The sequence below is a fragment of the Hemitrygon akajei genome, chromosome 12, assembly GCF_048418815.1.
Source record: "Hemitrygon akajei chromosome 12, sHemAka1.3, whole genome shotgun sequence".
Lineage (NCBI taxonomy): Eukaryota > Metazoa > Chordata > Chondrichthyes > Myliobatiformes > Dasyatidae > Hemitrygon > Hemitrygon akajei.
In genome coordinates, this window is record NC_133135.1 from 33281249 (window position 1) to 33307392 (window position 26144).

General features: G+C 40.3%; 1 protein-coding gene and 1 long non-coding RNA gene across 2 annotated transcripts; one reads left to right on the forward strand and one right to left on the reverse strand.

Moving 5' to 3' along the window:
• Positions 1-364: 364 nt before the first annotated feature.
• Positions 365-23656, forward strand: LOC140736865 (ciliary microtubule-associated protein 2-like). Its single transcript, XM_073062865.1, has 10 exons — positions 365-488; positions 4747-4834; positions 6632-6802; positions 12093-12215; positions 13337-13474; positions 15560-15700; positions 18802-18969; positions 19061-19183; positions 23218-23345; positions 23537-23656. Exons 1-10 carry the CDS (start codon positions 439-441, stop codon positions 23586-23588), a joined length of 1182 nt encoding a protein of 393 aa, XP_072918966.1. The 5' UTR covers positions 365-438; the 3' UTR covers positions 23589-23656.
• LOC140736866 (uncharacterized) lies at positions 12686-25807 on the reverse strand. Its single transcript, XR_012101014.1, has 3 exons — positions 24991-25807; positions 16990-23321; positions 12686-13589 (listed from the first exon to the last, which is right to left on the reverse strand). It is a non-coding gene; the product is annotated as an uncharacterized lncRNA (long non-coding RNA).
• Between the last annotated feature and the right edge of the window lie 337 nt (positions 25808-26144).

A 26144-nucleotide genomic window follows, 5' to 3' on the forward strand; every position in this document is an offset into this window, starting at 1 on the left:
AATGAGAAGACCAAGGAATGCCGTTATAAAATGCATGTTCAGCGGAAGAAAGATATTATGGTTGTAAACAGAAGAGTGCCCAGGTATTCCGATTTACAATGGTCCGTGGATTCGCTCGATAACCGAAACAACATAGAGTACTCGGTCTTCAGATCTTGCTTAAACTTCATGGCAAGTTTGGATAGCTGTAAACTGGAGATGGCTTTTTCTCTTCCTTTGGATTCCCATCTCTTTTGCTGGTTAATACGATACCATTTGACGAAGCACTCTAGTGCTGGTTATTAGTTTACAAGCTGCCCGATCGTCACCGTGCGCGCCAATAACGCGCGTTCCTGGTTGCTAGGAGGCGCGGCGCAGGCTTGGCTCTTCAATGGCAGCCTGAATTTAACCGGCTGCTAAATTCAGTTCCGCCTGGAAAGTGCCCGCGTCCGACGCTCAATGGCCCTGAAACAATTTCAGGGAGCTCCATTTGGAACTCAGAAAGCTAGGTGAGTGAGTGGGAGGCAAATGAACAAAAGGAAAGTACCGGAACTATGATAGTGCTTATCTAATCTCGGCTAACAGGTGAAGTAACGCGTTGTAAATGGCAGGGGGCGGTGGGGTTACAGAACATACATGGAGGATGGGAACCTCATCAAGTCCTCACATAATGTGATCAAGTGGGGGAGGATAAGAGAGCCTCACTCACTCAAAATGGCCCATGTATCAACGTTTATTGTAAATTAATTGTCGAAGTACATGTCACCATGTACAACTCCGAGATTCATTTTCTTGTGGGCATTCTTAGTAAATATAAAGATACACAATAGAGTCACCGAAAAACTGCCCACAAGACGGGCAAACACTAATGTGTAAAAGACAACAAACTGCAAATCCAAAAACGCAAGAAAAAACCCCAAGATAATAATAAACGAGCAATAAATATCGACATCATGAGATGAAGAGTCCATAGGTTGTGGGAACAGTTCAGTGCCGGGTGAGTGAAGTTATCCCTTTTGATTCAAGAGCCTCGTGGATGAGGAGTATTAACTCTTTTTGAACTTGGTGGTGTGGGTCCTGAGGTTTCTGTACCTCCTTCCTGATAGTAGCAGCGAGAAGAGAAAATGGCCCAGATGTTGGGGGCCCGTGATAATACACGCTACTTTCCTGTGCTCCTTGCAGATGTGCTCAATGGTTGGGAGGGCTCGACACACACCTACACATCATAATATTGCCTGGTAATGGGAGCAGCCCAGCTAAAGACTACATTGTATAGTTTCCCTTATGCCCTCTCACTGAGCAGAGTCACCATTTTCCCTACTAAACCTCTGAGCACTCAAATCACATTGAAGAGCTCTTAGACTGACAATATATACTCCATCTGTCTTCATTTTTCAATCTGCCATCATCACCTCATCTCCCCCAGATTCCCACTCTTAGTTCCTTAGTCCTTGCAAACGGCTATTTTACCTCTACTGCACCTCCCTTCAACGTGCTGTTGGTTCTAAGTTTCTGCTCTTCTTTCCCAAGTTCCATGTGTGAACCTCTACATGATCCCGCCAAAGCAAATCACTGAAATAGCAGTAATGAAAGTCAGAAAGGAAGTCCTCTGTCACGAGAGTTCATGGTGCCTCCACTGGACCTGACTCTCCACCTTGCTGTAGCACTCACCTTGTTACTTCCTGTGTTTCCAGTTGAATGGAACAGCCCTGTTCTGTTAATCATACATAATGCAAATTGTCTGCAGTAATGACCATTGGAAGGGTTTACAAAAACATTTTAAGGAAATGGAGTAGTATGCACTTACTCTGCCTCTTAGCATGGCTGAATGTTTTACCTATAGTAAATGACCAGGATAGAAAATGCTGGTCAAGGTATAAAAAATACTTCAGGAAATCCATGTGTTTGCTCATGACATTGCTGTAGTAATAATCTAGCAATAAGCAGAAATTGTCTTCCATAATTAGCAATAACTCGTACTTATCTTGAATTTAGTGTGCTTTTAAAACAGTATTTGTTATCAATTGGGTGTCCAGAAATCTCCAAGTTTTGTTCATGAATCTGGCGGTTTTCAGTCAGTACAATATTTAAGGGGTATCTAGCCCAGCTCTATTACATTAATAATCAAAGTTCAAAGTAAGTTTATTATCAAAGTATGTACAGTATATGTCACCATATACTACACTGAGATTTATTTTATTGGGTGCACTTGCAGTAGAACAAAAGCATTTTGTCATGCATGTTATACGTGTGATTGTCCATGAGTTGTGGATTGGCTGTGCACTGTTGCAGGCAAATCAGTCCGCAACGTTGCTCTGGCTCTACACACCAATTTTAATGTTGCACAGCCAAAGGCTCGTACCACACCAATGTAATTTAAAGAGATCATCAATGACCTACACGTCATTTGATAATTGTTTTCTTCAGGCTGATGTACTATTCAGCAAGTTTTTGATCCGTTCTATTTGCATTAGGGAGCGTTGTGATTGTGCAAAATATTTTGTTTTAATTCCAAGGCCTTTGCATCAACCAGTTGTTCCCAATCATAGATCCATTAGCAGACATTCCCTATCCAATACAACATTTTTAGAAGAATAAGAGGAAGTAAATTGAAAAAGGAGGATGTACTGAAGGGATAAAGACTCTCATCGGGGGATAATATTCACCCTGGGAATTTAGAGATATTTTCCTAACTGATTTTTGTGAGGACCAATATATTAGAGGCATGTGCTGATGCCCTAGTTGCAACCTGAGAACAGGGCGAGAATTGCATTGCCAATGGCCGTTAAATTGACAAAGGCAATAAACTTAAATTTATTAAACTTAGGTTTAGCCTGTCAGGAGACGAAGACATAGCAGTTTTCAATTCTCACTGTATAATTGAGATTAATGAGGTGTTCTATTCGAAGAAAATAAATGATTTTTCACCTTCTGTCTGGGGGTGGTACAGGATGCCGTTGACTGTGTTTGCTTGATTTTGGAAGTGTTTCCACCTGGTTGCTGTGTTACTAAAAGATACACTGAATTCTGAGGCTGCCTAGTCAGGACTCCTAGTATCAACAGAATGTCTTGTTCATTTGGGAGAAACCCAACAACTAAGTCAATGTGCTCCTTATCTGTGTGAGACTCTTCCATGCTGATCACAGAATGAATCTTTGGGTTCCAATTACATGAAAGAAAATGGAAGTTTGTGGTGCAGGAATAGTGACATCACTCTGGGTGCATGGACTCTAGGAAACTGTTGTGTGCTAATGTAACTGCACACAGAGGTGACCTGCCCAATTTATAACTGGTGTGCTTTCATCCAGAATTGATCGATTGCGTGATCTACTTTGAAAGAGATTGAATTTTAGCCACTGAATATTGGCTGCTGTGCAATTTGGTTTTAGACATGTTTTTCTGATTCTCCTAATGCCTCAGCAAATTTGGGCTATAACTTAGTTAATTCATGAAGAACAGAAAACTCATGAGCTCACAGCTCAGGGCTAGTCTTGTTGAACTTAATAGGTTCAAATCTGCCTGCCTTCCTTAACAGCTCTTGCCAATACTCGCTGCGGGAACTCAAACCCAGGTAAGAGATGCACAGTATTGCAGCTAGTAGTGCTGCTACCCCACAGCCCAATCCGGAGCTCCAGTGCTGTTTGTTTGGCTTTTGTGTGTTCTCCCTGCAATGCTTGTATTTCCCTTGGGTGCTTAGGTTTGTAAGTTAATTAACCACTATAAATTTCCCCTAATGTGTAGGTAAGTGGCAGAAACTGGAAGAGCTAATGGGAGAATGGGGGAAGGAAGTTGGAATGGTGTAAATGGAACTTGGTGGTTGTTGTGGCTCAGTTTCATGCTTTATGAACTTACGGCTATAAACTTGCCAACTAATACCAGGAGAAGAATAACTCCCATGGATATGTCTCCTAGCAATGGAAACAACACTTCTAAGAGAGAATAGGGATGATGTTTTATAGGATGTATAAATGCACATCGGTGAATTACAAAGACCAGCTGGTCCATTGGTTCTGTCAAGTGTCACAACTAGACACTTCCTATCCTTATTTCCCATCATCCTCCAGGAGAAATGGAGCTTATTGAAAAATTAGAAATTTGTCTCTGATTCTCTCAATCAAAAATAATCTTCGTGAAAACAAATATGTTGAAATAGTGCTAAATTTTAATTCTTTACATATTGACTCTATTTTCTTCAGAAAATACCAGCACTCTAATTTACAGTTAGATTATTATTCTCTAGTTCAATGTACCCTTCGCTGATGAGGGACGCCAATTTAGTTCAGGTGTATTATGAGCCTTTTGCATTTGATTGTAATAAACTTAAACCTATATTGTCTATATTTTATATCTTTAAAGTAAAAGAAAAAAATAGCTTTATTTGTTACATATACATCGAAGCATATAGTGAAATGTATTGCTTGCATCAGAGATGTGCTGGGGGAAGCCTGTAAGTGTCACTAGGTTTCCTAGGCCAACATAGCACGATCACAATTACTAACGTGTACAACTTTGGAATGGGAAAGGAAACCGGAGCATCCGGGGGAAACCACTCAGTCTTCGGGAAAACTTACAAACTCCGTACAAACAGTGGCAGGAATTGAACCCCAACTTTACACCTTACAACTACCATGCCACTCTGTACAAATAAATATGATCTGGTAGAGTCTGAATATTTAAATAGCCTGATTGACTCAATTTGCGTCAACATCATTGTTTTTTGTATATCTGATAAAGCAAGACTAGGTTGTTTTTGTGATGCCGTTTCAGGTTTGATGTGTGTGGTGTTCATCCAGATAAAAAGAAGCAAGGTTCTTACACTGAACTGCCTTATGATAGGAGGGCAACTGAAGAACAGGTGAGTTGAAGTGGTATCATAATTGGATCATTGGTCAGTAGAGAGGCAGAAGCACATATGACTGGACATTCAATTGGAACAGTAATTATTTTGCGCATTTCAAAGTTCAAAGTAAACCTATAATTGAAGTACATACAGTATATGTCACCTTGTACTACCCTAAGATTCATCTTCTTGCATTCATAATAGGTAAATTCCATATCTCAGCAGTGTCTTGTAAGAAGAAAGCAGACACAAAGGTACAACTGACTACACCAAAGGGAAATATCAGAGTTTTGTTCAAGTATAAACTGATGGCCTGTTGCACAGTGACGAACATTGTCAGCAGACAAGCTAATTAACAGCATTTATCAGTATATTCAGTGAAGCTTTTAAAAGTAAATAACTATTTGCAAAATGAAACTAAGAAAAAATTAAATGGAAAGTCCTCAGTTATTTTTGAGCAGGTCTTGAAGCTTATAATAAATTTTCTTTATTTCTCTCTTACAAGATGAGACACCACTAACTAGGCCGGTATTTATTGCCCTTCCCCCTTAGCCTTTGAGAAGGTAGCAGTGAAACATCTCACTGAGACAAGGCAATGGGAGATGAATTAAATAGATATTTTACACTATTCTTCACTGTAAGTAACATCCAAGAAACAGTTATAAATTGGGAACTGGAAAGAAAGCAGGAACCAAGGAAAAGTAGTTATCAGGAATATGGATCAACAATCAGGAAAATTGTTGGTGCTTTGGGTTGATAATTCTTTGGATCCTGATGGACTGCATGATGGGGTCTTAAAAGAATTAACTGAGATCGCTGATCCATTGGTTTTAATTTTCCAAAATTCTCTGGATTTGGGAAGGGTTCTGTGGATTGGATAGTATTAAGTGGATTCAAAATTGGGAGAGACAGAAGCAGGAAACTGTGGGCCTATTAAGATGTCAAATGGAAACTACTAGAGACTATAGTTAACAATATAACAGGGTACTTACAAAAAATTCAAGGTAATTAGGCAAAGTCATTGTGAAAGAAAAATCATGTACGACCAATTTATTGAAGTTCTTTTAACAGGTAATATGTTATGAATAAAGAGAACCAGGTGGATCTCCTGGAAGTATTTGATAAGGTTCTGCCCCAAAGCTGAAGGCGGTAAATAAAAGCTCATTGTGCAAGTAACATATTGCTGTGGGGTGAATATTGTTTTCTCTCAGCCAGCCAGGGTTGGTAGGTTGTGTCAAATAATGTAGTACACTGTTGCAAATAGTTGATAACACAAAGACAGGAAAGAGAGGAGACTACGGATTGAGGTAGGTAGTTAAATGAATGGGCAATGATCTAGCAGTTCTGGGAAGATATGAAATTGTCTATTTTCACTGAATAAATATTGGAGAAACGCGCTATCTAAATGCTGAGAGATTTCATAGCTCTGAGAGCACGGCTGAAAGGCCTGTTTCACTGCTGTAGTGCTCTGTGCTCTATGACTCTATAACCCTTTGCATCTCCAAGCCCTACTTTCGATGTTCTATGTCCTTCTTAGTGAGGTTTCAACAATGAGAAATGAATGAAATTGCCTAAGATTTGGACCAAATCCTATTTTACATGCACTTATGCTAAGGGATGGACCCATGTGTGTGTTGACTTGCTCTTTGATAATTCCCACAGTGAGAAGACTGGCAGAGATAACTCTATCAAACATGACAGCCCCAGAGCACAGCCAAGATCAGTAACAAATTTTGTCTCCATCCTATGTTAGAGCACCAATATAAATATATTGTTTTTGTGCAAGTTGCTAATAATGAAATTGTCTTTCAGGAAAGAAGGTTAGGGCCTGGATACTATAATGTGGACACAGGAGACTTCAGTGCTAAGTCTATTGCTGAAAATTCATCAGGGCCGGGATGGACAAGGGAATGTGACGTAGAGCGTTTCGCTCAAACACCACAGTTATTTTATAAAGAACAAAAATTAAGAGAGAAGTTCTTAGTAAGTAACCTTTTTTTTTAAATGATTTTCAGCTGACTTTTGTTTATTCTGTTTTGAAATTAAAAACAGGGATAAGCACCTAACAAAAACTGGAGGCAACTCTTTTGACTTTTGATTTCTGGTTAAGTGCAGCATCAATAGAAGGAAGTGAACAGTGACAATTCTGGTTGAGCTCTTCACAAGGACTGGGCCAAAACGTTAACTGTGCATTTCCCTCTGTCGATGCTGACTGACTTCCTCCATTAATTTGTGTGTTACTGGAGGATAAAGACTGTATTGAGATATTACTGAAATGCTGGGGGTGCCAGCTTGCCAAATTATATAATGTCAGATAACAAAGCTTTCATTTCAGTTAGAATTATTTTTTGTAATTTTTTTATTGAAGTTCATCATCAAGCAAACACTTCCATAAGATGTATTTCAGACATTGTACATATATATCATATAATCATATATGTCACAAATCTCCACATAGTATTTACAGTTAGAATTTAAGAATAATGCCTTATGGGCTTTTAGGAGTTGAACAATGGAACATGGTATGGAGGCCTAGGGTGAGAGTTAATTGGGAAACCAGTTACATTGAATCAGAAAAAAATTTCTGCTTATTGCTAGATTATTAATATCTCGTAAATGTCTTGAAATTTGTTGTCTTTGTGGCAGCAGTACAATGCAATACATAATAACAGAAAAACTGTGAATTATAGTTATTAGTTAAATAAGTAGTGCAAAATAAGAAATAAAAAGTAGTGAGGTGCTGTTCATGGGTTCACTGTCCATTCAGAAATCGGATGGCAGAGGGGAAGAAACTGTTCTTGAATCGTTGTGTGTGTGCTTTCAGGCGTCTGTACCTTCTTCCTGATGGTAGCAATGAGAACAGGGTGCACCTGGGTGGTTGGTGCAATATTTAACCAGCATGTTTGGATCTCACTTTCCCTACAGCACAAGTTCCCACTTCAATATCTATAAAATGGCAAAGGTACAGGAGGCATAGTTATAAAGTTATTGGAACAGCATCCAGCCTGGACTCTGGATCCTGGTGAAGGGTTTCGAAACAAATGATGGTGGCTGAGCAGCTTACATAAAAAATAATTAAATAAATAGATACCATATAGTATTGGTAATAGAAATGATGAAACTACTGGATTGATTGAAAAACCCATCAAGTTTACACCTGGTTTTGACACATACAACTTCAGACCCATCAATGTGTTTGTCTCTTAACTACTCCTCAGCTCCAGGGCACTTAGCAATGGACAATAAATGCCGGCATTAGTCAATGTCAAAGTAAATTTCTTATCAAAGTAAGTAAATGTCACCATATACTACATTGAGATTCATTTTCTTGCAGATGTTTACAGGAAAATAAAGAAATACCATAGAATTTATTAAAAAAACATACGTAAACAAAAACGGACAAATAATAAATGTGCAAAAGAAGACAAAATATGCAAATAAAAAATAAATAATACTGAGAACGAGTTGTAGAGTTCCTGAAAGTGAGTCCATAGGTTGTGGCGTCATTTCAGAATTGAGGTGAGTGAAGTTATCCACACTGGTTCAGGAGCCTGATGTTGAATGGTTATAACTGTACCTGAACCTGGTGGTGTGGGACCCAAGGCACCAGTACCTTTCCCAAAGATAGTAGTGCGAGAGAACATGGCCTGGATTGTGGAGGTCCTTGATGATGGATGCTGCTTTCTTGTAGCAGTGCTCCTTGTAAATGTGCTTAGTGGTGGGGAGGGCTTTAATGGTGATGGACTGTGTCATATCCACCATTTTCTGCAGTTGTTTCAGTTCTATACCAGGTTGTGATACAACGAGTTAGGATACTCTCCACTGTGCATTTATGGGTTTGAGTGGCATTAGCAGTGACATCCACTCAATGACAGTTTTTTAAAACATTCACTACTTCCTGTTTTGCTGAGGGATCTCAGCCCAAAACATCGACTGTACTCTTTTCCATAGCTGCTGCCTGGCCTGCTGGGTTCCCCCAGCATTTTGAGTGTGTTGTTTGGATTTCCAGCATCAGCAGATTTTCTATTGTTTGCTATTTCCTATGTTACCCTCTTCAGTTTCATCCTATGGAATCTGGATGGTACAGCAAAGTAGAATTCCAACTCTGCTAAGACCAGTCAGCTCTGGTCCCCTAATAATTATATGGCTTCTACTTAAAATGAATTTGGGTAGTTTAATCTTCAAATCTATATCAAATTCAATGTTACAATTAGCTCAGAAAATGCACCATTTTTCAATGGGCAGTGAGATGAGTGGGGGAGAGGAGTGAGATGCGAAAGACATCAAAGTACAAAGTTTAAAAGTTCAAAGTAAAATTTATTATCAGACTACAATCGTGAGATTCTTTTTCTGTGGGCATTCTTAGCAAATCTATAGAACAATAACTGTAAACATCTAGAACTGTAAATGGTAAACAACTGTGCAAAGCAGAAATAAATAGATAACAATAAATAATGAGCATGAAATAACAAAATAAGAGTCCTTAAATGAGTGTAGCTATCCTCTTTTGTTCAACACTGATGGTTGAGGGGTAGTAACTGTTGGTGGTGTGAGTTCTGAGACACCTGTACCTTCTACCTTGGATTTCCAGCATCTGCAGATTTTCTCTTGTTTGTACTTTGTACCTGATGGCAACAGCAAGAAAATTGCAGGGCCTGGGTGGTGAGTATCTTTGATGATGGATGCTGCTTTTCTACGGCAGTGTTTCATGCAGATGTGCTCAATGGTTGGGAGGGTTTTACTTGTGAGGTACTGGGAAAAATCCACTACCTTTTGTAGGATTTTCCGCTCAAAGACATTGATGTTCCCATACCAGGCCGTAATGCAGCCAGTCAGCACACTTTCCACCACACATCTGTAGAAGTTTGCCGAGGTTTCCACAGACATGCTGAATTTCCACAGACTCCTGAGGAAGTAGAAGTACTGTCATGCTTTCTTCACAGTAATATTTACATGATGGGTCCAGGACAGGTCCTCTGAGATAGTGACACCCAGGAATTTAAATTTCCTGACCCTCTGATGATTACTGGCTCATGGACCTCTGGTTTCCTACTCCTGAAGTCTACAATCAGTTCCTTGGTCTTATTGACATTGAGTGAGAGGTTGTTGCTATTACACCACTCAGCCAAATTTTCATTCTCCCTCCTGTATGCTGATTCATCACCACCATTGATACAGCCCACAACAATGGTGTCATCAGCAAACATATATATGGCTTTGGAGTTGTATTTAGCCATACAGTCAAAGGTGTAAAGTGAGTAGAACAGGGGACTATGTACACATCCCTGTGGTGCTCCTGTGCTGATGGAAATTGTGGAGGAGATTAGACAAATAGAGGGCTATGGGTAACCCTGGGCAAGGTAAGGACATGTTCGGTACAGCTTTGTGGGCTGAAGGGCCTGTATTGTGCTGTAGATTTTCTATGTTTCTACGAGATGTTTTACCACTCCAACCTGACTGGTGTCCATGAGTGAGGAAATCAAGGATCCAATTGCACAAGGGGGTATTGAAGCCAAGGACTTGGAGTTTACTGATTAGTTTTGAGGGGATGATGGTGTTAAATGCTGAGCTGTGACAATGAGCATCCTGATGTATGCATCATTGCTGTCCAGATGTTCCAGGGTTGTGTGAACATCTGGACAGCATCTGGTATCTGCTGTAGACCTGTTGCTTCAGTAGGTGAATTGGAGCAGGTCCAAGTTGCCATTTGGACAGGAGCTGATGTGTTTCAACACCAGCTTCTCAAGATGCTTCGTCACTGTGGATTTAAGTGCCTCTGGGCGATAGTCATGTGCACAGGTTAGCTCGCTCTTCTTGGGCTCCAATACGATTAAGCCTGCTTGAAGTAGGTGGGTACCACACACTGCCACAGCGAGAGGTTGAAGATATCCATGAATACACCAGCTAGTTGGTCAGCATAGATCTTCAATACCCAGCCAGATACTCCATCCAGACTGGATGCTTTGCTTGCATTCACTCTTTTGAAGGCAGCCCATACGTCATCTTCAGGAACTGAGACCAAAGGATCATCGGGAGGAATGGGGGTGTGCGATGGTTCCTCCTTGTTCTGGTGATCAAGGTGAGCATAGAAGTCATTGAGCTCATCTGGAAATGAAACTCTGCTGTCCCCGATGTTGCAAGATTTAGATTTGTAGGAGATTGTGGCATTCAAACCTTGCCACAGCTGTGGAGCAAACCTTGATTCCAGTCTAGTCTGGAATCTCCACTTTGCCTGAGAGATGGTTTTCTGGAGATCACACCTGCACCTCTCGTATCATTCTTGATTTCCAGACTTGAATGCCTCTGATCAGACTCTCAGCAGGTTCTGGATTTCATTGTTCATCCAAGGCTCCTGATTGAGGAAGACCCTGAATGATTTTGTGGGGACACACTCATCCACAGCTGTTTTAATAAAGTCTGTAATGACCCTGGTGTAGTCACGCAAGACCTTAGATGAGTTATTGAACACGGCCAAGTCCACTGACTCAAGGCGATCCTGTAACCATTCCTCAGCCTCCCATAACCACCTCTTAGGTGTCTTGATCTCTGGAGTCTTGCTCTTTAGGTTCTGTCTGTATGCAGGTAGCAGGAGTACTGCCAAATGATCTGTCTTGTCAAAGTGCGGTCTCGGTGAGGAACAATAGGGATTCCTTATTGTAGTGTAGCAGTGGTCTAGTGTGTTGGGACCTCTGGTGCAACAAGTTATGTGCTAGTGATAATTGGGTAGGGTTTTCTTCAAACAGGCCTGGTTAAAATCAACAATTATAATTTAAAATATGTCGAAATGGTCCATTTCTTGTTTACAGAAAGCATCGTGCAGTTTGTTGTTTCCTGAAAAAACTAACACAAGGAGTACAGGAAAAATTATGGGAGTGTATCTTGTTACTACCTCTATTATTGCTGTTGTCTAGCTGGACATTGTAATGTATGGGGAGGTGACATGGGTATTTCTTCAGGTATTATTCATTCTCTGATCTATTCATCAATTTCCAGTTAGATTTGCTTTTCTAAAGGTTGGGGAAATTCGAAAATGACAAGAGTTAATCTGTGAGAGGCACAAAAATGTTTGCCACATTTTCTGGAAGGAACAATGTTGAAATATGTATTCCTTTTTTCCAGCATGACTCCCTTTACCCTGTATAAAACAACTTGGATATTTGAACATTTGGATTGATTGCTTCACTTATAAAATAATCTAATTATGGACAGTGAAATGTGCATAGAAGTCTGTCTGAATGGGGAAGTAGTTCATTGTTGTATTTTTTAATTGCAGCAGATGGATCGAGGCCCAGGTAAATACGAGATCCCTAATTTTCTTGACTTACTTGCAAAGAAGAATGCTGGAAGCAGAGGTACTTTTGACTCTAGAGAAGAACGATTTAAAAAACAAAAAAATGTAAGGGTTCATAGCTTTATATTTTTGAGCAAAGTTGGTTACACATTTTCAAATGATTAAGTTAATTCATGGAAACAAAACAAGAAGTTTCTAGTATTGACTGTGTGGTGATGCAATAAAGGATGGCTGTCATGATCTCCCAGTGGCCACCCATTTTGATTCCCATTCCTATTCCGATATGTCAGTCCAAGGCCTCCACTACTGTCTCAATGAGGCCACACTCAGGTTGGAGGAGCAACACCTTATATTCTGTCTGGGTTGCCTCCAACCTGATGGCAGGAACTTTGAGTTCTCGAACTTTCAGTAATGCCTCCTCCCCCTCCTTCACCATTCCCCATTCCCATTTCCCCCTCTCACCTTATCTGTCTATCACCTCCTTCTGGTACTCCTCCCCTTTTTCTTTCTTCCATGGCCTTCTGTCCAGTCCTATCAAACTCCCCCTGTATCTCTTTCACCAATCAACATCTCAGCTCTTTACTTCACCCCTGCCCCTCCTCCCGATTTCCCCCTATCACCTTGTGGTTGTTCCACCCCTCCCACCACTTTTTTACTCCGACTCCTCATCTTTTTTCCAGTCCTGATGAAGGTTCTCGACCGAAAACGTTGACTGTACCCTTTTCTATAGATGCAGCCTGACCTGCTGAGTTCCTCCAGCAGTGTGTTGCTGTCATGATCTGTTCTGTGGTTTCCTTGGACATCTTGCAGGAGGTTTCTTCGCATGGTTTTACATTGTAGGCTAGCTCTCATCAACTGACTGTTCATACCAGTCTCATGAAACCACCCTTCATATTGTCATTCCACAAATCTCCTTGGATAGTCTGCAAAGGGTTATAGAGAGTCAAGCTAAGACTCTGTATTTAGTCAAAAGTACAACCACATGTACTGCACAATACTTCAGAAAAGGTTGAACTTGTCGTGTTTAATATCGGCAAAGAATGTTGCTAATACTTATATTTTAGACCATTATTTCACATCTCAGTTGTTTGTGAAGGTGTTAGCCCACTGGGCAGAGAAATTTCACTATTTATTTATTTTATACCCGAAGATCAAAACAAGTGAATCCTTACAAAATCAGATCGTTGAAAGAAGATGAAGTTGTTTTGACTGCTTTATTTTTCCAGATTGCCAGCCCAGGTCCTGGATCATACGGAAAAGGAGGAATCCCAGCTGCAGCATTGGAGGAGAAAGCTCGGAAATCCGCTGGGTTACGGGGACTGATGGATTCAAGCAGTGCCAAGAGCCGATCTCCTCAAGCAATAGTAAATGTGCCATCCTGTTGTATTCTTTAATAGAAAATTTATTGATGTTGCCTCAGCCAAAATAATTGGAGTGGGTGGGAGGTCTGGTTCACAACGGACAGCCAATCATGTCAATCTATTCAGAAAAACAGAGGACATTGAGTTGTAATAATAAAAAACAAACTAATTTCTGTGGAAAATAAATTAAAATCGAGCACAGCCACTAACAGAAATGAGGTCACTAAGCCTGATTGGCCTGGGAAGTAAGTTATATTGCCCTGTGCCCCAGGCTAAACTACTGATTAATGGCTGTTTCCATATCTTTGCCATTCAGTTGCCTAATCATCATGTTGTTGGATCTTTGTGTCCAAAAGCCTGTTTATCTCACCCTTGACTATTCTAAGTTCTGAATTTCCACACCTCTCCAGATTAGGGAAATCTAAAGTTGGCAATAATATCGTAGCTGTCAGTTTTGCTGCCTCACAACTCTGGGAGCCCAGATGTGATCCTGATGTTGGGTTGCATGTTCTCCCTGTTGGTTTCCCACAGGCATTCCAATTTCCACCAGCAGTCCAAATATATGCTGATCGATCAATTGGCAGCAGTATAAAGTCACAGAGAGGTATAGCATGAAAACAACCCCTTCAGTCTACTATGTTCACAATGGCCATCAACCATCCATTTACACTTATTCTACATTCATCACCTGTTTATTATTCTACCCTCATTCTCATTATCTCTCCCAAATACATGGTGAAAAAACACAGAGAACATACTGCAGGTTGATAAACTTTTTTTTTAGCACTTGGAGAAGTTAGAAAATGATAGTGCTTTAGGTTGTAGAGTCAAAGCTCAAAGTGTGTGTATTATCAAAGTACATAAACTTGACATTCATTCTCTTGCATACAACTCAATAGCTATAGAATCAATGAAAGACCACACCCAACAGGACAGACAACCAGTGTGCAAAAGACAACAAACTACAAGTAAAAAATAAATAAGCAATAAGTATAGAGAACATGAGATGAAGAGTCCTTGAAAGTCAGTCCATAGGTTGTGGGAATAGTTTGGCAATGGGGCAAGTGAAGTTGAGTCAAGTTACCCCCACTGGTTCAAGAGCCTGATGGTTGAGAGGTAATAACTGCTCCTGAACCTGGTAGTGTGAGTCCTGAGGCAAGATAGAGAGAACAAATGGAGTATCTTGCTTAGGAGAAGCTGAATGCTGTTGGTGCCTGCTGAGAAAGATTGGTGACTATTTGTTCATGACATTTAGTGTATGTAGCATGCTACCCTAGTGTGGGAAGAACCGAAGGAGAGTTAATGGAGAGAATAAGTTAGTGGGCTATAGGAAAAAAAAGGAGGGGGAATGGGACCGATGGGATTTCTCTGCTGGGTTCTGGCAGAGACGAGTGGCTTCCTGTGTCACAATAAGAATTTACTAAAAGCAAACTAAGCATCAGAATGAAGACATTTCTCCTCAGTCCTAAATGCTAATCCCTTAGCCTTAGACTATGCCCCAGCTGGAGAAGGCAAAGGTTCTTAGCACCTCCCATACCAATCCCCTTCAGGAACTGGTATAATCATTTAGCTCACTTCCCATTTCTAAATTCCAGCGAATGCCATCCAAACGGTCCCCATATTGACATCCCTTCCTTCCCGAGGAGAAGCAAAAGGGTGGAGTATACAATGAGTGGGAGATCCACTCATCGTCCAGTTAATACTTAGGCAGCAATATTGAAATATGGAATATGTTAGCACAGAACCTGTGAACTGGAAATGCTGTTGACAATGTTAGCTAAAAATAGTGAACATTGGAAATATTCATTTGGGTCAGGCAGCATACAAGAAAGGGAAGCAGAGTTAATGTTTCAGATCTATGACCTTTTATCATTTATTTTGGATTTCCAGTTTTTAACAATATTTTGCTTTTGGATTGTTTAATGTTCTCTTGCCCACTGTTTTACATTGATGCATAACTCAACTAAAGTTATGAATAGTGTGCAGAGGAATATCCAGTTGGCACTTTAAATTCATTCCAGGTAATCACTTTTAGGTGACTCTCAATACCAAACTCTCACTAATTCACCTTTAATATCTTTTCTTTAGGGTTGTGACTTAGCACCAAATACCTACAATATTAGAAGTGGCTTAGACCAATTATTGCAACGAGTGGTTAGTAAGCGAGGCCCCTATGATCTCTTTACCATTGAAAGAAGCGATAGTATAAAAACAGGCCATTATGCCACGGTAAGTCAGGCTTAATTGAAAATCACCTCTTACTCCTTTTCTCTGGTACTCTCACTCAGTGTGCAAATATATTTGAAACTTTGAAGTTTTTATGTATTTAATCCTGTAATGTGATACAATGGAACTGGTATAATCCTAGAGTGCTTCGCTATATGCTAAGTGTGTATGTGACAGGAGGCATGTAATGTCCTGATCATTGTTTATTGTGTATATTGCACAGCCTTGGATAGAAATGAAACAGGCTGCAGCTGCTAAGGGGGGAGCTGACTCAGCCAGAAAAAATAACAGCCAAAGAACTGCATAAAAATGAACTTTGTAAACTGTATTGCAGAAGCTGCCTGCCATCCATTCTGAGGAGTAGAAGGTGGTCTCTTCCTTACAAGTAATAAGCAGATCCACTCTGTTGTTTTTGGTTCTTTGTTATAAGACCTAGTGAAAGGTACCAACGTTAGCCAAGGGCACACTCAGCTGTGAAATGCTGAGTCAAAACACTGAAAACATAAATTCAATAGTGCCAAATTACATGCAGGAAATGGCTGGCCCCACAGATGTGGTAATCCTGAATTTATCCTCAGATATAATTGGTGTAAGTCAGGTCAACGTTGACATGGGGAGCTGGCATTTGGCTCAGGCCTTTCAGGTGTTGGGAAATATGATACTGAGATACATAGCAGGTAAGTTCAGCAGGTTAGAGAGAATCACACAGGTAGACATTGGGTCAACATGGTATGCCAAAGTAAGAGGAGCATCACTTCAAAACTGAAATATGAACTGTGTTAATTAAAAGCAGACATCTTACAAAAAGGCTACTGTAAACTTTAATAGCAGTCCAAGGATATGTGGAGATGAATTGGGAATCATATGCTAAACTTAATTTTTATTGCACCTATGCTATCGTAAATGCACACAGCAATATTTAATTTATAGCCCTTTTCCTTTTGTTGCTATGTTGTAAGAACAAGCTTGGAGTATGCGGTTTCTCTGTACAAACACCTCCAAATGTTTCCTATTCCTTGGATTGGTTTATTATTATTGTCACATGTACCAAGATTCAGTGAAAAGCTTGTCTTCCATACTGTTTTTACAGATCAAATCATTACACAGTATAAGCTAGAATAAGATAAAACAATAACAATGCAGAATAAAATGTAAAAGTTCCCAAAAGTAAATGCAGTGCAGGTAAATAATAAAGTACAAGATCATAATGAGGTAGACAGTGAGACTAAGAGTCTATCTAATACTATTAGACTCGTGGTTTGATGTTGATATCCTGTGTGTTGTTTGCTCACGTTTTGCTGTTTGTGCAATTTCTTTCGCGCGTTGGGTGTTTGATGTTTTCTTGAAAGGTTCCATGGTGTTTCTTTGTTTCGTAGCTGCCTACAGGAAGAAAAAAATCTCAGAATTGTATTCTGTGTACAAACCTTGATATTAAATGCACTTTAAGTCTTTGAAAGTGGTGTGTGAAAGGGTCTGGTAGAAGCTGTCATTAAGCCTGTGTATTCTGCCCGAGGGGAGAAGAGAAAGTGTCCGGTCGAAGTCTTGGATTATGCTGGCTGCTTTACTGAGGCAGTGAGATGTAGAGACAGTGGAGAGGCTGTTTCTTGTGTCATGCTCAGCTGCGTCCTCATGCTGAGTGGTTTCTAGCAGAGCACTTGCTATTCCAAGCTTTGTTACTAATTTGGCAAGCTGTGTTGTCATTGATAAAATTCATACTTCTGAGGGTATTAAGACACATAAGGGACAACTTTCACACTTAACCTGTACTCTGTGATCTAGGCACGCCTCCCCCTAAAGGGTTTTGAATCAGCCACTTCTAATGCTGAGCACACTTTAAGTGGACCTGGTAAGTTGGCAGCATGGAATGTGCTTCCTGAAGAAATTTACCATGGGGTGAAGAGAGGGCTGAGGCTGAGCTAGTTGACCATAAAACTGGCCATCAAAATATCCTTAAAATGGGTTTTATTTCATGCAGTTATGACTAAATTAGCATTGAAAAGGTGGTGATTTTTTTTTCAAATTGCCTAGCAAATCTATGCAAACTCTTCCGTTTTTATTTTTACCTAAAAAAGAACAATCTGATTATCTCTTTGATCTTTTTGTATGTTAATTCTCCACATATTTATAATTGTCAAGGGAATGATGGGAACTATCTATAATATAGGAGCCATGTATCTGTTCTCTATCTGCATTGTGTTCTGTGTTGCGCATTTATAATGTTTATTGTGGCACAGTGAGTGGGTGCGTGGTAAAAGTACAAGCAAGGAACAAGTCACTATGTGCTTTCTTCATTACAGTTTGTATAGCTTGGGACTGATGAGGTCGTATCTTTAGCCGACCACTCAATATGCTTCGCTTACACTTGGGTACACTTGTTTCATCACTTAGAGATTGCATGTTTGTTAATTGCTAATAAAGGGTTGACATACATATTCACAACTTTTGCAGCAATCATTTGTTGGAGTGAGGGCACGTCGTGCAACTATAACAAATCTGTAGGGTCACCAGCAATGGCAATTGTTTTGGTTTTGGCGCTACATAATAATTTCTGACACACTCTGGAAAACTTATCAGCTTGTTGACCTGGTTAATGCTTTGCAGCTTTAAACTACAGGCTTGTAGAACAATTTTAAGTTAAAATATATGTCCAGCTACACAAGGTGACAAACGTGTCTTACACGGATGCTCATACAGGTGAAAGCAAGTGACCAGTCTCCAGGTTATAAGCACAGGCATACAATCTCAGTGTAGAAATGCCAGTGGAAGTAGCTTTTTTAAGTGTAATACAAACATAAATCCATAAGCTTAAGCTAACATAAATTAGACATAACTTGTACAGCACAATTAGAAGAAAGATAACGACATTAGGGCAAGTTGAAGGAAACATAGTCCAAGGTAGAACTGAGGTCTTACGAGTCACTTCAAGAACCTGATGGCAGAAGGGACAAAGCTTTTGCTGAACATTGAGGTGTTGGTGTTCAGGCTCCTGTACTTCCTGCTTACAGCAGCAAAGAGAAGTGGGCATGTCATGCATAGTGATATTGACACAATAGGGAAAAACCTGGAATAAATCCGGCAAAGAAACTTGTGCTTGTGTCTTGTAGAAGCCACTGAACCTCAGCCCCGGAATGTATAACATCAAATCATTTACCGATGACCTTAGGAATGCAGAGAAGAAAAATCATGGGAAATTCAGGACAGCTAAACAGTACCCATTTCCCCCAGTGGAGAGAATATATTATGGGTCAGCAAATCTGTTTCAGCAACCAGTGGTTAGTCTCAGGGTTTTCTACTCTATTACAATTCCTGGCTGTAATAGTATTAAATGGTTTTGCTGATAACTTTGTACACTCTGACCCACAGGGTAACACTGACTTTTACGATGTGAAGCAACTTCCCAGACCAGAAAATCAAAATCCACCTCCCTTTTTGTCATCCACGGGCCGGGCTGCACGTACGTCTATAAAAATGCTCACCTTTAACCCTGTAAGTGTGAAATCCACGCAGCTATTTTACCCCACACTGCAATACGCAGAGACTTCCTATTTTAATTCCAATGTTTCAAGAGAAGTCAAATACTCAGTTAGCCTGTAGCCCCAGAGTTTGCAAAGAATTTAAATTGCCTAGAAATTCGCACCTAGCTGTTACCATTAATCGTGCTATACAATTGCAATAGTTATTTGCACTCTTCTTCCAGACCTTTGATGAAACATGTTAAACATATTTCAGAGGGACAGTATTCTGGTACTACAGAATGTTTAGTATATAGCCCTATTGCCCATGCTGGAAGCTCCAGGCACTTTGTTTTGGACATGCACAAGGTTAGATCACTGATGTTTGCTGGACTTCCTATGTACTCCTCTCTCCAGGCTACTTCAGTTCTGTTTTATCATCTTGCTTGAGATGGGCTCAGATGCTGAACTGACCAGATTTAGTTAAATAATAAGACTGGTCTATTGAAAAGTAAGGTGTGCTTATGTCTAAAAGGCCTAAACCAAAAACTTCATTATGTGGTACAACTTTTATGAGCACCATCTAATATGCCAAAGCACCTTTTTCATTCAAGAAAACAATGTTTACTGCATGGATTGCAGTGACTATTACTTTCATGCTGCATGTTACATACCCCGTAACGGGTTAAAAAGAACCAGCAGAAATGGACAAACCTGGAGTCTGAGTCATCCATTATAAACTCTATTTTTATTAGTAACTATGTGAATAAAGTAATATAAAAAGCGAGATAAAGTAAACAGGTTAGCAGAGTATATGTGAGTAAATAAGGTTCCCAGGCTTCCCCAGCTCAGGCGATTAGGTGATCCAGTCTTACGGTGGTATGGTAAGTAATCAGTTCAGTTCTGGAATTTGGTTTGAATAGTTGGAGAGAGAGAGTTAGAGTCTTGGTTTATCCTCCAACATCGTCCCCCTCCTGCTCCCGAAACTTATTTAAATAATATAAGTCACCAACTTGTGACCACAGAAAAGGGGATGCCGTCTTCTGTGGTGGAGTTATCAACCCCAGACCAGGGTTAAACACACTGATAGCTCCCCACCGGTCACCCCTTTGTCCACACTGTGAGCAAAAACCCCACCTTTGTCATGGGTACACAAAGCTCACCAGTGTCCTCCTTGCCTCTGGCGCCATGTGTCTTGTGTGTCTGATTAAAAAGTCAACTGACCTTGTATATATCTCCAAGTGCGGAACACAAGCTGTCCATCATATAGCTTCACCTTTCAGCTTCCAAGGCAACTCAGATTTTCTCTCTCCCTCTGCTGCTGAATTAGTACACAAACTGTTTGCTCCCTCTCTCATTAAAGGAACAGTCTACTTTAGAATAATCCTTCAGATCTTGTCACACTGCATTAAAATGTACAATGTTGTCTATTGCCCAGATAGAATTGGTATGACTGTTTCACTGGAGGCTTGTGCAGAATGAGGTTTTCACATTCAGGACTTACAACATGAAGTCAAGCAACCCACTTCAGCCAGGGGGCCTTGATCTTTGACAGTTCTCCCAAAAGACACCAACCACACCCTGCTTGCCTCTAGTCATGTCTCCACTATCTGAGTAAGTCACAAGCAAGGTCGATGATGAAAGAGCCTAGATATTTGACTGAAAGATATGACATTTGCATGCTTGTCAGACTATTGCCTGTCTAATCTCTGTTACAGCTCTCCATTTTTACGAGCCCACCTTTCTAGTGGGAACAACTTTGCCAATGTCTGGGAGCATCTATGTCAAATCTAGTGCTGAATGGTTGATCCAGATTATTTGTTAAACAGTGTTGGTAAAAGTCAGTATCTTGCTCATTATTTTCAGTTAATGGCAGCTCATCACACTAAGTGTCTGGAAGCTACAAATAGGCCATCTATGGGAAGTCAACTGCTAAAGGCCATTTGTGAACCATAAAAGGCTTGAAGACTGTCCTGACATCAGATTAGGTCCTGAATAAGGATCTCTCTCTCCCTAAGATGTTGACCGTTTATTTCCCTCCATTGATGGTGCCTGACCTGCCTAGTGCCTCCAGCATTTTGTGTGTTCAAGACTTCCAGCATCCATAGATTTTCATATATCTTTGATGAGAATCTACTTGTTTGATAATCAGTCTTACTGCTCATGGTATTTTATTTCAGACGTGCTGTGTTCAAATTTGAACGTGCATTCTCATGTGCTGATACCTCTGGCTGAATGACTCTAGTATCCCAAGCGACACACACAACATGCTGGAAGAATCCAGCAGTTCAGGCAGCGTCAATGGAAATGAATAAACAGTTGACATTACGGGCCTGAACCTTTCTTCAGGACTGGGAAGGAAGGAAGAAAACCTCAGGGAAAAAAAGGTGGGTAGGGGAAGGAGGCTAGCTGGAAGGTAATAGGTGAAGCTAGGTGGGTAAAGGGCTGGATTAGAAGGAATCTGATAAGAGGATAGTGGACCATAGGAAAAAGGGAAGGCGGGAATCCAAGGAGAAGTGATAGGTAAGTGAGAAGAGGTTAAAGGCCAGAGTGGGTAATGGAGGAGGAGGTAAGGGGGAGGGAAAAGGTTTTTTTTAAGCTGGAAGGAGAAATCAATATTCATGCCATCAGGTTGGAAGCTACTCAGACAGAATAGACGGTGTTTCTCCTCCATTCTGAGCGTGGCCTCATCTTGGCACATGTCAGAACAGTAACGGGAATCAGAATTAAAATGTTTGGCCACTGGGAAGTTGCACTTTTGGCGGATGGAGCAGAAGTGTTCGACGAGGCTGTTCCCCAAATTTACGAGGGGTCTTACCACTATAGAGGAGACCGCATCAGGAGCACTGGACACAATAGACAATCCCAGCAGATACACAGGTGAGGTATTGTCTCACCTGTAAGGACCGTATGGTTACCCTAAATGAGGTGAGGGAGAAGGTGAAAGGGCAGGTGCAGTACTTAGGCTGCTTGCAAGGATAAGTGCCGGAAGGGAGATTAGTGAGGAGGGACAAGTGGAGAACAAAGGAATTGTGGAGGGAGCATTCCCTGCGGAAAGGGGGGGGAGGGTGGAGAAGGTAGAAATACGTTTAGTGGTAGGATCTCTTTGGAGATGGTGGAAGTTGCAGAGGATGAGGTGTTGGATGCGGAGACTGATGGGGTGATGGGCAAGGGTTGTTAAGGCGATGGGAAGATGGGGTGAGCACAGATGTTCGGGAAATGGAGGAGATGTAGAGGAGGGTAGCATCAATGGTGGAAGGAAGGAAACCCCATTCTTTGAAGGAGGAGGAATCTCTGCTGTTCTGAAATGGAAAGCCAATTCCTGGGGACAGATGTGGCAGATACAGAGGAACTGAGTGAAGGGAGTAGCATTTTTACAGGAGATGGGGTGGGAAGAGGTATAGTCAGGATAACTGTGGGAATCGGTGGGTTTATAAAAGACGTTGGTTGACAGTTTGTCTCCAAAGATGGAGACAGAGAGATGAGAAAGCAGAGGGAGATGTCAGAGGTGGCCCGAGTGAACTTAAAGGCAGGGTGGAAGTTAAAGGCAAAGTTGATAAAAGTGACTAGCTCGGCATGGGTGCACAAGGCAGCACCAATGTAATTGTCAAAGTAGTGGAGGAAGAGCTGGGGAAAGCTTCAAACATGGACTGTTCTACATGGCCAATGAAAAGGCAGACCTAGCTGGAGTCCATGCAGATGCCCATGGCTACCCCTTCAGCACCCCCTCCACCCAAGTTTGGATAAAGTAGGAGGAGCTGAAGGAAAAATAGAATCCCATGCTGCTTCAGTCAGACGATCCACAGTGAGTATACCTCATCACCCAATGTACAATACAGTGGGGATATGCGACAGTGTCAACTTCATCACTGATGTAAAGAACCAAATTTATGATTGACAAAGAATGACGTTATATTTAAATATCTGACTTATATCATGGGACTTCTTAAAATAGTCAATACTTTTAAAAAGAATGGATAAAATAAGTGTGGCTGGGATTGGGGAAATTGAGCTTTATAATGAGTGGCCTTCCCACTCCCAATCTACCAGTAATCTTATTTTGTGCAGAATAATATTGGTGTTGGCCGCTATGACCCCATGAAATATGATCCAAGACCAGTGAATACTTACAATTCATGTTTCAAGTCGAAAACGCAGCGATCCCTTGACAACTTGGAGAGAAACAAGTATATGGAGTAAGTTTGCAGCTTTATTTATGTACAGTATTTTGCTTCTGGTCTTGGATTTACAACTCCATGTTAAAATTGCACTCTTAAGACTCCTGTCTACAAAAATGCTGCATCATAGAATAATGTAATTCATGCTAAGTCATTGTTGTCTTTATCCCTCTGCTCTTTTTTTTTTAAAACCTTTTTATTCCCCCCAGGGAACGCCTAAGAACTACAACAGCCCATCCAGATCCAGATGATTCAAGCTGAGTAACATTTTTATATCTAAAGATAAAATAAAGGAGTCAGGAACTCAAGGCATATCTATTGTCCTTTTATCTATTTTATCTATTGTCCTTTAATATAATTACCGTAGATTCCGGACTACAGAGCGCACCTGATTAAAAGCCGCTGGCTCTAATTTTAGAAATAAAATCAATTTTTTACTTGTAAAGGCCGCACCGGATTTTAGGCCGCACCGGATTTTCGGCCGCAGGTGTCCCACGTTGTAATACGAGATATTTACACAGAAAGATATTACACGTGAGGATTTTTTAACTTTTAATTAAATCCATATGGTAACAAAAACAAATACATATTGCAAATGCTTTTTTTCGAACCGTGCCCGTAACGCGGCTACTTTTAAATATACGTTGCGTATACTTCTTTACTGAACAACATTCCAATATCTCCTAACGACTGGTAAAAAATATATATACTGCAGCCTACCAGGAAAAGTTATTGATCGCCTTTAACTTAAAAGCAGCGTTTTGGCTCCGCCGCTCCCCCCCTCCTTTCCGTTTATCGCAAACTGGTATCCCACAAGACGCGGCGAAAACGGGTGTGACGTCATAGCATCCCGCGATGTAGTACAGAAAACAAATATAGTTAAAACTCTTCTAACTTTAACTAGAAAATGAATTACTAAGCGAAAATATTATAAACTAAATAACTGCCATAAAGGCAGCACAATGCTTTTCTTCGAGTGTTTTCCATGTTGATGAGGGTGAGTACAAATGACTGATTTACAATAATTTAATTGTGAAAGTGCGCTTGATTTATCGTACAATTTCATTGGACCTCTGTGAACTACTCATCAATTTTATTGGTCTACTGTTACGAGGCAAAATGTTTACGAGGCGGCATGAAAAAAAATAATGCATTAGCCGCTCCGTATTAAAGGCCGCAAAGTTCAAAGCAGTTCAAAATGTGGGAAAAAAGTAGCGGCTTAAAATCCGGAATCTACGGTACTACAAAGGTAAGACTTTGGTAATAAAGTTTTTAATGCTAGTTTCTCCCATCTTGTTTGAGATCCAGATTGTGCCTCAGGCAAGGATCCATATATGAATTGAGATAGAGTATATGGTGTATATCGTTTTTTTCGGCAGTAATCTTACCTTACAACCAAACTCTTGGATACAAGAGCCCAATTAACCTCTGATCATATGGTACAGGACTGTCTTGGTTAAGTACTTTGCAAAGAGTCTCTACATATTTATCCTTCAGTTTACACTCACATCTATGTTAATAGAAAATTTCAATTAATAATCAAATTGATCAGAAAGCATCTTCCCTCTAATAAAGTCAAGACAACTTTGATTAATCTTGGCCCTCAGAACTTTTCTCCCAATAACTTCATTACCACTGATGTTAGACTTATGTCTATAATTACCTGGCTTATCCTAGACGCTCTTCTTGAATAAGGGCTCCATGTTTACTCTTCCGCAGTCATCTTGCACATCATCTCTAGTCAGCAAAGATTTAGAAAATTCTGTGAAAGCCCAGCAATCTCTTCCTTGCCTTTCTCCTTTTTAATATGCTTTGAGAATTCCACGTTTCCTTCCATGAATTTTTCAATTACAACCACCTTCTCATTGAATTAAATCAAAAGTATTAGTCCATATCAAAAAACAACTTTCAATGTTAACAAACTGCATCACTAAAGTGTATTTTGATGACATATCATTTCTACCATGTCATATATATACATATTTACCTCCATCATGGCCAAACAATTAGAGGAGTTTCTACCCATACTGATACGTAACGATCAGATAGGTTTTATACGACAATGCCTGACTCAAGACAATATATGAAGGACACTTCACATTATGGATCATATGCAAAAAAATAAAATCAAAGCAATAGTGATAAGTGTGGACGCTGAAAAAGCATTTGATTCGGTTAATTGGAATTTTCTTTACAGAGTTTTACATAGATTTGGTTTCCAAGACAATTATTAAAACTATACAGACACTATATGACAATCCTACTGCTAGGATTAAAATCAATGGATATTTATCAAATAGTCTTACCCTAGAAAGGGGCACGAGACAGGGTTGTGCATGGTCACCACTACTCTTCGCATTATATCTGGAACCATTAGCTCAATACATCAGACAAAATGAAGATATCAGGGGAATTACTTTTAAAGGGACAGAGCATAAATTGGCTTGTTATGTAGATGACATTTTGATCTATCTAGGGCAACCAACGTACTCTTTACCTAAATTGATGCAATCCTTTGAACAATATGGTCAACTGTCAGGATACAAGATCAACATAGATAAAACCCAATTACTTTCATATTACCATAGCCCACCGAGAAATTGAAAGTCGATGCCCCTGGGCATAGCACACACAGTCTTTCAAATTTTTGGGGATCATTATGCCAAAAGATTTGGCAAAATTATTAGAATGTAATTATCAGCCTTTATATAACAAGTAGGTTGTTTAAAGACCCTTTCAATTGAATGTATTAAGGTCATCTCTACAGTACACATTTATGCAAAGAATAAGAACAGTTATACATGGGCCAATCTGCAC